Source organism: Dromaius novaehollandiae, chromosome 7 (assembly GCF_036370855.1).
Source record: "Dromaius novaehollandiae isolate bDroNov1 chromosome 7, bDroNov1.hap1, whole genome shotgun sequence".
NCBI lineage: Eukaryota > Metazoa > Chordata > Aves > Casuariiformes > Dromaiidae > Dromaius > Dromaius novaehollandiae.
The window spans coordinates 2681075-2698949 of record NC_088104.1 but is presented as its reverse complement, the minus strand read 5'-3'; the positions used below and the strand labels follow the sequence as shown (position 1 = coordinate 2698949).

General features: G+C 34.9%; 1 protein-coding gene across 1 annotated transcript in view; it reads right to left on the bottom strand.

Annotated features, from left to right (window-relative positions):
• The window catches only part of NEB (nebulin), a 142201-nt gene that overhangs the window by 24666 nt on the left and 99660 nt on the right, over positions 1-17875 (bottom strand). Inside the window, exons 123-140 of the mRNA XM_064514551.1 lie at positions 16639-16743; positions 16253-16357; positions 15405-15509; positions 14799-14903; positions 13779-13883; positions 13018-13122; positions 10909-11013; positions 10626-10733; positions 9265-9369; positions 8489-8593; positions 8278-8382; positions 7409-7513; positions 7183-7293; positions 6591-6701; positions 6017-6118; positions 5788-5886; positions 972-1082; positions 722-826 (exon numbers count right to left, since the gene is read on the bottom strand). Coding sequence (XP_064370621.1) covers positions 722-826; positions 972-1082; positions 5788-5886; positions 6017-6118; positions 6591-6701; positions 7183-7293; positions 7409-7513; positions 8278-8382; positions 8489-8593; positions 9265-9369; positions 10626-10733; positions 10909-11013; positions 13018-13122; positions 13779-13883; positions 14799-14903; positions 15405-15509; positions 16253-16357; positions 16639-16743 — 1902 coding nt within the window. The remainder of the gene's footprint in view (positions 1-721; positions 827-971; positions 1083-5787; positions 5887-6016; positions 6119-6590; positions 6702-7182; positions 7294-7408; positions 7514-8277; positions 8383-8488; positions 8594-9264; positions 9370-10625; positions 10734-10908; positions 11014-13017; positions 13123-13778; positions 13884-14798; positions 14904-15404; positions 15510-16252; positions 16358-16638; positions 16744-17875) is intronic.

Below are 17875 nucleotides of genomic sequence, written 5' to 3'. Positions count from 1 at the left end.
TAGGTCCAATCAATGCAACACTTCAAGGGATCATCAAAGAGAAATTAGAAATGCCAAAAAAAAAAAAAAAAAAAAACCCAAACCAAAACAAGAAGTTTAACCCCCAAAATCAGATATTTCTAAATATGTGGGTGAACACTTATCTTTTCTGATCATTTCAAGTGCAGCAAAGATTTTTCAAAACCAGGATTAAAAAAGAGGAAAAAGAAAACACAGGGGAAACATGAAGAAGCTTTGTCAGGCAATAATGACTTTTGTCTTTTCTCAATAAAATTACCAAATATTTTGTTAGGAGTAATTCTGTACTTCTACAACAGGGGGATGTTAAACATAAAAATGAAAGAAAAAAAGAAAAAAGTTTTAAATCATAGTAAGCAGGAAAGAAAAAAGAAAAAAATGAAAAAAAATTATTTGTTAGTGAGATGCAATCAGTTAAAATGTAATAAAGAAGGATTCCACTAAAAATGATTAGAGGATTTAAAATATTAGCAGTTCTACAGATAATAAAGTTTTCACTGCCCAGCAGATAAATGTGGCAAAGTTGCTAGTTGACTAGGAAGTACTAATTAGAAAGTAGAGGAAGAGATCACTACCAGGCGATGTCCCAGGAACAGTAAGAGAGGGAGTAGTTGTTACAGAAATAGTTAGCAGAGATCAATTCAGAATTGAATCGGTAAGAACGGAAAAATCAAATGGATCTGGGGTTAGCTGATGAGCTTACAGCACTGGCGAGTTGGCTTGTACTCAGGACATGGTTCATAATCAGCGATTCAGACATGTCTGTGACAGGCTTATGAAGCTTCTTTAAATCTGCCTTATATTTCACCTGCAGGTAGGAAAGGGCAAACACTATCAGCAAAGACTGTTAATAAAACCTGTGATACCTACTGTATTAAAAATATAAAGAAGGTCTTCATTAATGAAGTCTGAAATTTTTAACTTCTCTATGGGAAATGGATAAGTAGACATACCTCACTAGCCATGTTGTGAGCATCTTTCATGGTCTTGTAGATTTTAGCCTCCTTTAAATCATACTTTGGCTTTTTACCCTTCTCTCTGGAAAAATTCTCCTTGTATTTAACCTAAATTCAAAAACAATCAAGTATTACAAGTACTCTTGAGTATTAACTTGTTTGGTTGCAGAAGGCAAAGAAACCGTATCTCATGCTGATAGTAAGCAGAAGAACAAAGAAGCAGTAACTTGAAGGCATCCTTTGGAATAAAAGCTATTTTAAAGATAACCTGACATGGAAAGAAAATCTACATCTGTATTTACAAAATATCAGTTGCAATTTTTCATTCAGAGCACAAGTAGCATCTCTTCATTGCAAAAATAGTAGCAGACACAGTGAAGAGAATTATGTTGGCAAAATATAGCTAAATTCTGACCCTTTGAAACATGAAGATTTTTCATTTGATGTGAGCTGTGCCTATATAAGAGATTATTGCATTTCACAAAGAGACAAACTGACACAAGCATAAAGAGTATTTAAAAGAAAATTTTACACATCTCTCAGAGCAATATGAACTATAAAAACTACCTCAAGACATACAAACATTAAAGACAGCAGACATACCAAATGCTTTTTTATATATTGTTATATACATAGTGTTCTATATAAAGCAGAAATAAATAAAGATGGTAATGATCACATACAGAATAATGATACAATCAATTATTAGGAATTAGGTTACACAAGAGGCTCAATAATGCTTCCAAACCACAGCAGATTGACATCAGCAAGATAAACCATATTCATAAATACGATTGTAAGTAAGTCAGGAAATTTCAGGAGATGTAGGTTGAAGGCACAGAAATATTTATACGAATGGGAATTTTGCTAATGACTTAAACGAGGTCCCTCATCCAGCATGTCTTGTCCCATCACACTGCTTCAGCTACAGCTACAAGTTAATTCCTCACTGCTTCTTGTGAACCTGCAGAAGGGACTATTCCATCAGGAACATTTCTTTAGTGGTCTTTTTTTTTGTTTTTGTTTTTTATTTTGCTATCAGAGATTCATGAAATTGTTTCAGAAGAGTGCAAGAAAAACTCAAAGAATTAAAGATTTGGTCCTCAAAACAGTAGCCTTAAGTTCTGGCTTGTCTAAATTGAGCCCACAGTTAGCATGTAAGCTCACACCCATTTGAATAACCATCAGGATAAAAATTCTGATTTTTTTTTTCACGTCTTCCCTGCAGTAGTATTCTAACTGGTATGGAAAGAGGTCAGGTGATGACGTTTCTTTCCACTTGCCAATACACATTTCCTCGGAGATGCTTTACACTAACAAAGCTAGCAGCCTTCACCCCTGGCCTAAAGAATAAGAACTCACCAACTGTCATCAGTCTTTCTAAAAGAGTCTGATCTTGTTCAGGACCAAAATAATATTTTTAAAAAGCATTCAAATAATATAAGACCGTGGCTGATGAGGAAAGAGTATGAATAGTTTTTCAGTAAAAACTGATTTCCCAAGCCATATTTATATAAAAATTGAAACAAAACAAACTACTGAAGAACTGATAATTAAACTGAGGAACAAGTGAACCACACTACAGGTTTTTAAATTATAACGACTTTACAGAAACATAAACAGATAGTTTTGTGTTAGTCTAAAAAAAAAAAAAAGATGCTTGAATGCAGAGTTAAATCACATTCCACAGATTTTACACTTTTGAATTCACTGACACACTCGTCCATATAGCACCATATCCCTCATGCTGTACAGCACTGCTCCTTGTTTGTTTTGCAAAATATGCCAACATTCAGATAAAATAAAACACACAGTGAAGCAGGCAAGTCCAGAAGTTACACAACTGCTTAGCAAAACAATGTATATCAACATTTTTGACATAAAGGGAATCAGTATTGATTCTGACCTCACAAAAATGAAAATCAAAAATAAGTTTACTAGTATCTGTGCAGTTATGTGAGTGTAATATTAACATATGATCAAGATCAGACCATCATGCCAAAGAACTCACTTTTTTAAACCCAGAAGAAATCTTATTGAAACATCTGTGCAAAATTAAAAGCAAGCACTGCAGAAGGCAAGTGGAGAAACAAACTAGATATAATGTTGTATAAAGATAAAAGATGTTGCTAGTCTGAGAAGAAATGCCCAGAAGAAAAACAATGTTAAAGATTACACCAATTGTTATTTGCTCCATTATTTTCTCTGAAATAATTAATTTTCTCTCAGGACCTCCATAATCTTATCAAAGCATGTTTACAGTACTAAGAGGAGAACCAGTGAGCATCAGAACAAAAGCATGGAAGAGGAGGAGCTCATTATCACTGAATGAGAATGAACATCACTTCTTCTTTTTCTTGTACTTTATTTCTTTGGACTAGGTGCCAGTTTAAAAGTCCTCGTCTCAGTGAAATATTTCTTTTTTTTTTGACAAATATAGTAGCTGGCATTCAAACATGCAACAGTTGCATGCAGCAGTCATGGCTAGACATAGAGAAACAATAAATCCCTTTTTTCATTTGGAAATACATGTGCAAGACAGAAATGGCACAAATCTGTCTACTGCTACTTCAACTGCTACGCAGCCATAGTTTTTCTGTTTTGCATAACTTTTGGGATGGTAAGAAATAAAAGAAAATATTTGCCCTTAAATCACTACAGGGCAGACTTCTCTGAGGCTCTGGGACTGATTTACTCGTGCACTATGCTTCCATTATGCCACTCCAGCACAACATGAACAGAATAGCTTGAAATTCTAGTGGGAGTATCCTGCATAAGGTATGAATGTTCCCTGAAAATGACCTGCACCATCGTTTAGGCTTGTCATACCAAAGCACGTATTTCCATAAGTCAAGCTTATTTGGCTGCTTTTGGTATTTTTATGTGAAAGATGTGAGTTTTCTGTTGCATGACTGCATTGGAAACTTCCATTAAAAACACTGCAAGCTCCAAGGCCAGAATGAAGGCTGCAGTAAAGTTTCAAGCTTTGTGTGCTCTTTCTGGAACAGACAAACTCTCCAACCACAGAATTCCCTTGCACTGTCTTTCCATAGGAAAAAAGAAGGTCATATCAAGATGAGCAGCCTCACAAGTTTTGCTACATTCAACACCTTTGACGCAAAAAGATCCAGTGCAAATGCTTCATCTTAAAATCTTAAACGACTTGTAGTTATAAAAATAATATGCAAGAAAAGAGAAAGATGCATAAAAATGGCATTCCCAGTTGTCACTTAAATTTATCTTACATGACTACTTAGCATATTAGCTTTCTTAAAGGTTCTCATCCATGGTGTATCATAAGATGCAGCTCCATGCCCTCTCATGTGTCGTTTGAGGTATTCTGCCTATAATGCGTAGCAAGAAAGCAAGATCAGAAATGCAAACAATTAAAGGATTAAAGCATGAAGTGGTGAGAAAGAACCAAGTAGAACTGAGAACCTGGTGGAAAAAATTATCACAGGGAAGAGCAAGCATGTGCTTCACGTTAACTGCAGATCAAGGCTACTGTATAAAAGTACACAAGCTTATATTAATACAGCATATTAATGTCAAAATAGAGGATTCTTTTAAAGGCAAAGAACAGAAAGGAAGTGGCACAAAGAAACTGAATATCCACCTCATAAAGATGGAAAATAGGAGTTAGGCAAAATGCTGCTTCTTTGAAGGCCAATACCCAGAAAAGGAAACAAAAGAGAGTACGACTAACACCTCAGCCTTAGTATTTGAAAGATCTTGTCATGGCATCATTTTAAGGAAATTCTATACCTCCATTACCTACATTTAACAAGCCAGTAGAAAAGTTATTAAAAATCTCTAATGTAAGAATATTTTATGCTTATATGTGTAAGTGCTGATTTTTATTTTACTTTTTTAAAAATATCACACAAGTGCATAAGCAACAAATTTATATCCATTTCACTGCTGGAGACAAGGGAGGTACTAAGAGTTTCTAGGTTTCTTCAACAAATGGTGTCTAATTCTGGATTACTTCATTTTTAGGCAACACTTTTGAAAACCATCAGCTGGCTTTTAGAGGTACCAGTTGTCCTTTGTTCTATCTTTAGGACATATAGACTTACCCACTGGACCAATAGCGTCTTGTAGGAAGGCCAGTTTAATTCTGCTGCATACCAACTGTTTTCATAGAATTTATAACTTCGTAAGTTGCAAAACTATTCAGGTACCTGTACATTTCTACATTTTAGCTTTTGCTATTCCCTAAAAATATTGATACTGGCCATTATAGAAGAATTATAAATGACATTTTTAAAATGATGGAAACATAAGAAGAATTTAGAGATGACAGAAGTATAGAAAGTGAAGGAAAGAACACAAATAAAACAGGTTATAAATTCCCTGTCTCCCCCTTCTATGAATCCTCTCTCCAACTGTTACAGAGGGCCACTTCTGCTCTCATTAAAGCCAGGAGAGTTTTAGCATCTGAGCACAATTCTCGACCAGCCTAATTTTTGAGAAAGTGACTTGACCAGTCTTGTAGCCATTATGCAGATATAAATGACTGCAAGACAAGAAAGTTGTGAAATCAGGTCTCACTGATATCACTGTAAGCAGAATCAAGCACTCAATCCAAACAGCTGTTGTTTATTTAACAAAGAAATAGCCTCATATCAGGATTTAATTTTTCAATGTGTTTCCTTTAAAAAATTCCCTTAACCCTTAATCTAGAAATAATTCCAGCAATAATACTAATATTATTCTATAAATTAATATCATGTCTCAGGCAATATGACCTCATTAGTTTCACTGCTTGAAAGCTTCACAAAGTTTTTATTATTACATTTTTTATTATTACCTGACTAGTTAGCTTTGACACCTCCTTTGCAAGTTCAATATCCGGACGTCCCAGCATGCTTACACCTATGCCAGCTTCTCCACGCTTCTTATATTCAATCTAACATACAGAAAACATAAAAAGTGTATAGCTTAGTAGTGACCACATACCCTTCTAATTACCTTTACTATTTTTTTTATACTAAAGTTACTGCTAAGTAGTTATACAGAAGATTAAAAAAACCACTCACATCGCTAATTAACTTGGCAGCTTGCGTTGCTTTTTTAATATCTGGTCTATCTGCTATAGGTGTGTAGAGGAGCTTGGATTTGGCATCTTTCTTGTATTCAACCTAAACCGTGATGACAGACAGAGGAAAGCAGATTACTGATGTTTGTTCATGAGGAATATACATAAATAAGGACCCAACAGTGCTCACGGAAAAGTGCTTACGATATTTTATTTAATCATTTCACAAAGAATGGATTTGGAAACCAGTTTTTGCAAGTCATCTACAAATAAACAAGCACATGCAATTCTGTCTGTATTTGAAGGAATGAAAGAAGTTATTAAATTTGATTTGCAAGAAATTACTTTAAATTCTATCATGTTATTAAATATAGATATGATTTTCAAATAAGTCCTTTATTTCTGTACAATTTTACATCTGTAAATATTCACATCTTTGTCCTCCAGAATTACACCTGAACATAAAGGCTGGGAGGAAATCCCGAAATAGGTAAACTTGTGTTTCTTTCCGCTGACTTTGGTTTCAATTTGCTTATACAAACTACTCAGTTAAAGAAAGCACAAGATAAACTTACGGTACTCTGTTTCTTAGCCACTTCCATGGCATGTTTCACTTCAGGAGGCTCCAACATCACAGAATAGTCAGACTTGCCTTTCTCCTTCACAAACTTCTTTTTATAATTTGTCTGTTGAGAGCAAAAAGAGCCATGTGTGATTTTGTAATCTCACATGAACATAAATGCTACTGAAACTTGGAACTAAGCCCAGAGAAACTGTTAAGACAGATAAAATGCAGTCTTCTAAGTTTCAAAATTTATTGCCTCCAGCCTGCTGGTCATAATTTACATTTTAGCTAATTAAAACTTGCTATTTGCAGTTGATGATTTGAGTTTATATTGTGCTCTATGTGAAGTGGAACCTGAAGCAAGGCCCACCCCTAAGCACTTAACCAGCTTGCTTTTCTTCAGAATATTCCAATAGCTTCCCAATAAAACAGGTTTAGCTCATTATTAAAGTTTCCTTCTGGCAGGGAATTCACCTTTCCTGACTCCTTGGGCATTTTTGTGATGGGACTATACCATGTACTCTAAAGCATGCAACAGTCTAAACAGTCAGAGGTATCAGGTAACAACGTCACCATAAATCATTATCACACTAGTTACTTACCTCACTGACGTTCTTGGTCACCTCTTTCACATGAGCAGTGTCTCGTGTCTCAGGCAGGGTTGTGTAAGACCCATGTGGAAGCTGCTTCTTGCTATGTTCTTTGTATTTGTTCTGAAAGCACAGAAGGAAAATAGGTTAAAAAAAACAAAACCAAAAAAGAAACCCAAACCCACACAGAATATTAAAAGGACCTATTTAAAAAAACAATGAATGTCAGATGTTTTACCTCAGACACAAGAGAGCTGACACTTTTAGCCAGGAGGATCTGAGGTGTATCTGGGACAACATGGTATGTTCCTCGCGCTTTGTTATGTTTCTCTTTGTATTTTATCTAGCAGGGAGAAAAGATATGTTAAGTAATATGTATCTTGTCTTGTGATAATCTAAAAAGAAATAACTAAGTTGTGACCGCTTGTTAGTGCAAAAGTTTGCAGGTGATCCCGTAGTTTGATGTTTGCCAAGATTTTTTCCAGACTATATATTCCTACAGCTATCAGGCAGAATTTTATTAATATATTGAATATATTGCTAGTAACTATTAAACATACTTTGTCTTTTGTGTAAGTAACGTGTTGCTTAATTTTTTATTTTTCTCCAGATAGCATTTGCATTTTAAAAACAGGAATCTATAAATATACTAAAAATCTAGGGTGTTCAGGCAATGTTAAATCTGAATATTTATCTAGTTTGCAAATCCATAAATCAGGTCACTGACATTTACAAGACCAAATTTATTCTGGTTTTGCCCATTTGTTAATGAAATAAACACACCAAACCGAATAATGAAGTCAGACTGAGAAAAAATTTTCAAATCTTGATTATTAATGAAATTAATGCATATTTAACATTCTGAGAAAACTGCAAATTCTATTTAGGATTCAATTTGTTAGAGAAAGGCTTAATCTGTTTAACCTCTGTTTAATAAATCCTCCTTATCATTTCATTTTTTCTGCAAAATGATTCTATTGAATAGTATTCACAAGCAAGATTCTGCTTTGAATATAGTGTATTCATAGGAGCAACAAGCCAATAATGTAGGATATGTAGCATGTAAAGTTCTAGTAGAACAGAAAAAGTGGGTGTTCACATACTTACATCACTTGCCAAGATGGCATTATTTAAAGCCAATACTGTGTTTTTATCATCTGTGACAGAGAGTTTGCATCCTTTTAGGAATTCACGGTCCAGCTTGTATTCATACTGCAGGAAGAGAAAATAAGTGACAACGAAAATGACACCAAACCTTCTACAACATTTTTTTTATTGTGAAAAGGGGAGAGGTCTCAGCTTGTTGTAATTTTCTTACATCACTCTGTTGCAGAGATGACTTGGCCGCTTGCACAAAGTCAGGCCTGTCAGCAATCCAGTGCCAATGAGCCTTAGCTGCTTCATATTTTTTCTTATAATCCAGCTGTTTATAGGGAAAAAACAAGAAAAAATAAATTAATCTGAGGTTGTGTATCAAATTTATACAAGATGCAAATTCTCTTTTGGTCAGGACCAAATAAAGAGAGAAGAGGTTAAAAAAATTTTTTAAAAAAGCATCTACATCATATTAGTGCTTTCCTCTGAATAATGACCAACCCAGTGGGAGCCCATTTGCTTTAGGTTTTCCACTGCTGGGTGGAGAAAGGAATATGAGGGATGGAGATGTCATGACTTTGAGGAAAGTGAGTGTTTTCAGTTCCTTGCCTATCACAGTGGATGCAAGAACACAAATAATAGAAAACAAATGAGAGCTTCCTAAAAAGAACTTGCTCTTTCTATAAGAACATCATCAAGGAGAATTTCAGAGGCAGTTATGCCTCTTTGTCAGAGAAATAGAGAGGAGCTGGAAGAATAGTAGATGTCCGTGTGACATACAGGGAACCTCATGTGACCTCCAGGACAATCTTTATAAATGAGCATTTTAGTGTGAAATAAATTAACACATATGTTATTCAAGCAGTGCAAGAATTAGAAGGAATATCTAAGCTCACTGAATTTCAACAGAAATGAAAAATAATTTCTCTTGGTCTCCTTTGCTAGTCTCAATCCCTAGTCCCAACCCAACAATGAAAGTATTAATAAAACAGAACTCACATTGCTGTTTAGCTTGTAAGCATGCCTTGGAGTCTTAATATGAACTGAATCAGCTATGACATTGCAGTGAGCTTTATTCCTCTCATACAGCTCTTTGTATTTCAGCTAAAGAAAGAAAAACATCAAAAATGTTTACAAAGATAACACATTAAAGTTACCATTGTAAGCAAGAAAAGCAGGAAAATATGAAAAACCTACTATTAACTAATTTGCTCCTAATTGTCAAGATAAAATCTTCACAGAAGAAAAAGAAATCATATCAATACAACTTGGTATTAATCATCTGCCTGAAAGAAGGGTCCTCTTCAGCAGCAGTTCCTTTGGCATTTGAAAATACGTAGGTACAACTCACCATGAAGTGTAGACTAAAATTTACCAAAATCTCCAAGTGTACAGTAATTTTATCTATTTTTTGGCACCCAATACAAATGATTTAAAGAAACTTATTCTCTGACAGCCACACTCAATGCTTTCTGAAAATCCCTTTACAGAATCTCATATTCAGCACTCAAATTTGGAACAAGAAAATGTACTTCAATTCACAGGTCACTTTTGAAAATCTGTCTCTTAGGATCCACATTAGTATCTGGACAATTTTGTTACTTTTTCCTCCTAGTCTTATTCTTTATACAGATAATCAGTGCAGCATCTGAAGCACTCAGATTTCAAGGTGCTTACTCTCACAGTACTGCCCTGAGTTATGAAAGTGCTAATATCCTCATTTTATTTAGGGAACTCTTATGAACAACAATACAAATGTCATACAGAAAGCATAAGGTCGAAGATGGAATTAAGACCAGGACTCCAAAGTCCTACAGCATTACTCCATCCACTTCATCTTCCTCTTTTTCTCTTCTTATTAGCTTTCCATTGTCCCCTATTCAAGAATCTCTATATAATTATCTTAGAACAAAACACTTACCTTACATTTTCACAATGCCCACAGAAGAACTGAATAACGAGAGTAGTGGATAAAGTGTCTAAACCATGGCTCCACAAAAGTTATTAGCCAAAATAGGAAGAAAACCCAGAAACAGACTCACAACATCCTTGCTTTTATTAGATACCAGTTCCAGCTCATGGCTTTTATTACTAGCAAAGGCTGCTCTATCCCAGCAAAAATGTTCCAAGAGCAACAGCAGAACTTTACGTAATAAAACTTCCTAAATACTTCCAGATTCTACTGCATTATTGGAAAAACATTAAATACAGAAGGAGTTTTACATGAAAATAAAAACACATTCTAATAAGAAGCTAATTTTTATTACAGCATTACATCTGGGTTTTAGAAATACCATATATCAAACTAAAAAGTTAATTATGTGTCTTTCTGACATCATAGACAAGGATGGTTTACTTACATCACTTATTCTGTCCTTGACCTTGCGCACATGCAATAACATAGGTGTATCATGGATTGTGGTATAGCCTTTAGGCTTTGCTTTGTTATATTCCAACTTGTAAATAATCTGAAGATACAAATTATTAGATCACATTATTTCTCGATAGTCTTGGTGTAAATTGAAAAAAATCAAGATGAGAAATATTTTTTAATTGACTATTGAAATGCCATATTGTTAAGCATCATACTTCAAAGGTCAGAATTCACAGAAGGCATGCTTGCAAGGAATTGACCACACTTACATCACTGATCTGTTTGTTCACTTTTGTAGTCCGTAAGTGTTCTGGAGTATCCACAATTGTAGTATATTTGTCTTTCTTCTTTTCATATTCCTTTTTATATTCGACCTGGTAATAAGGAAGTAGAGTATGTTAACCACACCAAAAAAGACAAAATATCTTCAGGAGATATGTTTATGTTAAGACATGAAGTTGCAAAATCCTTCCACCAAAGCCAAGGAAAGCTGAACATGCACAACAAGCCAGACTTTGTAAACCCCTTATTTGCCTGAGAGGCTGCCTATCTATCTGTGTGACTAGTTTTACATTTCTTTCACTCAATGTAAAAACTTCACTTCTATCCTAAATCACCAAGATTGAGCTGAAAAAGCAATCTTCGCAGATCAAATGCTTTTAAAATTTTTAACTGGACAAGATCTCATTTTAAAATACTCATCATAACGAAGAGAAATGTAAAACATCTTACACAACAGAAGAGAAAAGAAATTCACTGAATATATAATAATGCCAAGCTATTTTAAGGCATTGGTAACAGAATTGTACCTCGATCATTTATTTTTTAAAGATCATCTTGTCTTACTCAGGAGTCCAATCCTGTTTTCACAGAGTTCAGTGAGAACAGAGTGTATACAAAGAATGATAATTTATTGCAGATAGCCTCAGGGCAGGTGCAGGAGGTCACAACACATTTCTAAAAAAGAACTTGCATGCTATATAGTGCATAAGAAAAAAATGGCACACTTTTGAAACACAACTAAGACAGACAAAATACAGAAAATTATATACAAACAACACAAATCAAAACATGAAGTCAACTCAGATGAACATACAAGTCAGGCAGAGTGCTATTTTTTCCTTCGAACACACTCAAACTTACCTGCAAATATTTTTAATCAGAAAATAAATAGAAATCCACTGACAAATTGAACAGATAATGTCTACTGATGATCTTCACTACATTATTGTAGAAGGATTTTATTAACTGTGCTTACAGCAATCAAGAAGAGCATCCCCCTCATTCTCATGTAATTGCTTTCTACTGTTGCGTTTCCTGCATATAACTTACATGTTATAAGCCAGTTTCATTTAGTTCCATCAGGCATTATTTTTGCCATTGAAATAAATAACTCATGTGTTGGGAGTAAGGTCACTGCTAGCAGATCTGACTCCAGAGCATATACAAATATGTATCCGTTACTTAATGAACTGCATTTTCATCCAACTGGTACAACCAACATGTATATGTAGGAATCCAGACTAAATAAAGGTAAACATGGAAAATTATCTCTTGGCAATAATACTGGAGTCACAGGCTGCTGAAAGGATCCTTTATGTAATCAGAACTGTTAATAGGTAAGAATCTTTGATATCTAAGAACAAACAGATGTATCATACTCACTTTCTACCTTCCAACTCCTAATATAACTGCCCAAAAAGGGAAATTATTTCTTTTTATAATCTCTTAGTATTATGTGGCTGCATGAAGTCTGCTTTGCTTAAAAGCAATAGGTAGAGCAAGAAATTAATGAAAACACGATTTCCTCTTCAGACCTGTGTGCAGACCTGTGTCTCTTCCTGTACCTCTTCCGAGTGCTATGAGACATGACTCTGTTCTGTATCTAGACACAATCGGACTCCACCATCAGGCAGAGTGCTAGATAAACATTGTAATCTTCTCTCCAAATTACTTCATTATGTTCATACTGAATTTAGGAACTTACAGGGGGTCAATATGAGAAACGGTCTCAGAATAAGTATTTGGTTGGGAAAATATGAGGAAGAGCTAACACGCTTTCTTAAAGGTTTGGGAAAATTGCTCTATGTAAGTATCTGGATTATTGTAAAGAAGTATATACATAACTATTATTTGTAATGAAAGGAGAAAATGGAGGGCCAGATCAGCCTGAGCTGGGTCAAGTCCAAGTCACAGCAAACACTTTCAGATATTGTGTTATCAAGACTATTTTATCATATCCAGCACTAAGCACATGTACAAAACTTTGGAGTCTGGTATCTGTGGAAATTTAGAGAACTCACAAGCATTCGCGTTAAAAATCCAAGCAGCTAAACTGTATATATAAGGCTTCCTAAAGCAGCAGTTCTTCATTTTACCTGGCTCCATAAGTATGTGTTGTAGAGTGCTCTCAGCATATCTGGCCTCAGAATTTCATTACATCCTTGTTTCAGCAACATCTTGGCAAAGGACTTATATTTTTTCTGTGCATGCAAATGGCAACGAAGCACAAAAGAGACTTATGAAGACCATAAACAACAGCACAGCTCTAGATCCCAGTCACTTTTAGAGTGGAGAGATTTAGGCAAGATACTGTATGTATTCATTCAGATGTGCATACAACTTACATCTATATAATTAAGAACGGCAGGAGTATATATTAAAAGTCTCATTAAGAAAACAGTGGAAATATTTTGGGGGATATTGGAGTAAGTTATAGATTAAGGAAGGGCATTTAAAAGCCAAATATGCCACTGTTGCTTTATTTAAAAATGCGTAAGAAAATAATCTTTGTAAAAGTCACTAAAAGAGAGGCAATAAAAAAACGCATGATACAACATCCATTTTTTTAAGACCTCTCCAATCATTTCAATAGACATTAGATGAGAACCTACTTGAAGATGATGTCAGTTGATGCACAATATATGAAACTACATACGGTATAGATTAGCTCACTCAAAAAGTAATAATGCTTTTTGGGTGGCAAAACAGAGACTGTCTGATCAACTGAACTAAAACATCACAATATCACAGGCGAGACCTACGATACTGCCGCTATAGACATTTCAGGCAGACAAAGATAGTAGCTGTGAGTGAACCAGGCACTTTCTGACAGCACTGGCCAGCGTTCCTACAGTACCTGACTGCTCAGTGTGGTCCCCCACTTGGCCAGGAGGTTCCTAGGATCATCCACAATAACGCTGTACCTATCTTTGAGCTTCTCATAGGCAGCTTTATATAATTTCTGCTCAGAATAGCATAATACATTGTAACAACGTAAAAGAAGAAAGTGAAGACACAAAAAGATCCTGAGATCATAGTTCTAACCACTGAAATTTCATTAAATGCAATATTTAAAGGCTGGGATTAAAGTCTATATCCAAAAGAGAGAAATGTAAGAAAAAACGGAAAAAAAGAGAGAAAATGTTTCCAATTAATATATACATTTGTAAATCACTCCTGAAAGGCCTAATATACAATTTAAGGATGCTTACATCCTATTCCTGCCACTCTTCAATAAGCCAAACTGTTTTTCAAACAGCTTTGAACAGATATACAGCAGATGTACAGCATTACGTCTAGAAACTTTGTTGGTGATTTATATCCAGGGGCATTTGTTACTCTTTTGCTAATACACTGCACTTATTTTTTCTTTAAGTCTACAGGAGAGACCAAGTAAGTTAAGAGTGAGAGAATTCAGGCAGAATATCCAAAATGGAACAGAGTTATGATAACTTTGGAAAAAATACTATCCTCCTAACACTGATGAAATTTTGTTTGATATTTCAAGAAAGCAGCTGTGATTCTCTCTATACCTTTTGCACATGACAATCAACAGTCAGTTTTTTCTCAACAGTTTTACTAAGCAAGTAGCATTTTTTCAGTTAGCATTTGTTTACTGGTCAGCAAAGAACTTTCTTTGCAATTTCACTTTTTAATTACTGTAAACCTGCTCTGTGCAACTACTCAGGCAGATAACAGGAACATCCTTGTCTTTCCTCATTTTAGTCTGACCTTAAGACATTCTTCTTTTAACTCTCTGCGGGTCTACTTCGATTTATTTACCATTTCATAACGAAGACAAGCCTTTACCTCAGTGTTAACATATACAAAGCTATTAGTTCAGTAGGAAGGACTACTGAAATCTTTTAATACTTACCTCATCCATCAACTTAGTGGCATATTTAAAATGCCTGTTAATAGGAGAGTCAGCTACATACTTAAAATGAGACTTAGTCTTCTCAAATATTTCCTTGTACTTACACTAGAGAAAAAAGAAAGAAAGAAAGAAAGAAAGGTTACCAAAGAAATGTAAGGCAATGGAAACAGAGAACTGTAAAAACTATATGCAGCAAAAATATGGTAGAATTAGTGCATATGTGTTTTTAACATATTTACAAACAAAAAATATATCTTAGGTCAAAACAGCTGTAGATGGAGTAGTTTGTGGGATGTAACTATCATATTTGGAAAGCAATGGAAGCTTCAAAGCTTCATAATTTTCAAAGTTGGACTTAGAATCACGAGAAAAATTACTACAGAACAGATCTTCCCAAGGAACAGAAGGGATAAGTAGACGATCATTTTGTCTCCAATTTCACTTAAAGCAAGCCTTCTATTTTTAGATGTTGCGTTCTATGTTCTACCATGAGATATTCATATCCATGCCTTGACCAGACTTTGATTGTCTTTAGAGAAAGATACAACTACGATATAAGCAAACTTTGAAGAAATACTTAGCAAGAATGCAGACTGTTTTACTTACCCCACTGTAGAGCACCTTATTCTTTTCTGCCAGAGCAAAATCTGGAGTATCCCATGCATAACAGCCAAAGCCTCTGAGCCATGATAAGTCTTCCTTGTATTTAACCTTTAGAAAAGCAGTAAAAGGTTTCAGTTTTAAATGGCATCAAATGGTATCTGATCAATACTGAAATAACACCTCAACATAAGGTGCAGCAAACAGAGCTACATTCATTATTATGCCATTATAAAACAAATTGCGAATACTTATATTCTCCTGATGGGCTGTGGTTTTTTTCCCACATATCTAATCCAGCACTAGCTATCTGAGTTCCTGCATGAATTAAAAAACATTTATTCCTGCACAATTAAAGGGTCACTTTGTATTTCGCAAAAAATCAATGGGATTACACTGGTTTAAATACAACCAAGCAAGGTCACCCAGAAGTCACAGAGTAAAATTCTTAATCTATGGTAATCAACACTCCCATGATTTTACACATCTTCTTGTGCACAGCCAGGATTCTATATACAAACCAGAAATCTCAGGAAAAAACTCCTTTTTTTCAGTGCTGCTAAGGATTTTACATATAACCCAAGTTTTTATTACAGTGGTAACAAAAAAATTCAAGCTAATACTACTATTGAAATTAATGGAACAATCTTAACTGATTTCAGGAGACGGACTTCAATTTTAGCCATTTGATTTGCTCTGTCATTTCACAGATCTGTCAGGCAAAAGTGTACATCACTTTTTCATTTCCATTGATATTGCCTTGGTTTTCTTAAGAAATACGGACTTTTTTTTTTAATTTTGGAAACCTCCACTTAGGTTTCACCATCTCAGATTCAGGAGCTATTTGAACTCACATCACTAATAGCATCGGTGACTGCACGATGATGGGAATGTTCTGGTCGGTCTGGGATAGATCTCCAGATACCCAAATGACTCATGTAGTTTTCTTTATATTTCACCTACAAAGAAAGACAAAAAATAAAGTAAAACAATTTGAGAACAGAACACATCAGCCATGCAATTTTAAGACATTCCTCTTTCTGAAAGGTCAGAACCAAGAACATGAAACTGAGATTTACCTGCATTTGTATCTTCTGAAGGAGGACAGAATTTAATTTAATAGTGCTAATTATATATTTCTGATTGTTTGACATAATCAAATAGAATAATAGTACAAATGGCATATTGTAGAGTATTAAATGACAAACAGAAATTAGGACTAGAAATGTTGTATACATACACTGCTAATATCATCAGTGACCTTTCGGTGATAGACAATATCCAAAGCATCTTTCACTGTGTGGTATTTCCCCTTTGTGCTCTCAAAGGTTTCTTTGTAGCGCAACTGGTAAGAAAAATAATATATATAAGAAGAGATTATATTTATCTGTCAGGAATTGTTTTAGTTAAATATCCTACCTCTTAAGAATGATATCAAGGGATATGTTGCTTTTCAACATGTTAATGTAAGCCCTATGGAATTTCAAGGGGATTCAGTTGCCTAAGATCAATTACAATTTAAGTGAGACTCACAGTGAAAATTAGAGAGAAAAGAAGCTGGCCCATCAAAAGCAAAATTTTATCCTATTCACTTTCAGACTGAGGAAAAAACATCCCTGTACCACTGGGCTACTTTCCAAAAGAGCAGAAGTACTGCATTTGCCATTAAAAAACACTCATCTCTTCCTCCATGTCCTGGTCTAGAAGAAAGCAGGAAGATCATTGGCTTGGGCAAATCTTCTCAGATGACAAATTCAGATGTGCAAAAGAACTGGGACACTCCTTTACAGAATTTAAAACCACTCTTAAGACAGCAATTGGACAAATCCATAGGCCAAAATGCCAGCCCAGTACATACCTTATCAGGCTTTTCCAGAGCCCCTGGGAAATGTGCAATTTGAAATACATAACAGAAGTCTCACTAACGAGTAGATTACTCTTAGCCATTGCCTTAAAGCATAAATCGCTATTCCACACTCAAAGGAAAAATTAATTTCATCCTCAAATCCTTACCTGCAGCAACTCAGATAAATTTTCTTCTCTAATCTACTCCTAAGTGAAAAATGAGTGAGTTCCCACTGAGATGCAAGTTTACTCCTCACACTTAACTGAGATGAAGATGTCTGCTATATTCTGATGTATTCTATTCTGGCTCCAGTATCAACCATTTCACTCTAGTCTGCACTATTTGGAGATTTCATGTGTAAGCAATTTATTCTGAGCCTATTTTTCCTCTGTTCTAAGTCTACACTTCCATGCAAAAGAAAATGAAAATAAATTATTAAGAATGAAAGAAAGCATTACAGTGCTCTCAATCTGAAATTAACTAATCTCAGTAATATCAAACTCAAATATACACACAAATGGAGTGATCAAGCTCAGGACCACACTGAGATATTCTGCTGTTTGCATGCATTCTCCCCATTGAGCCTTTTCTTCTTTTTTGTAAAGAAACCGAAAAAAAGTAAGCAAAAGTG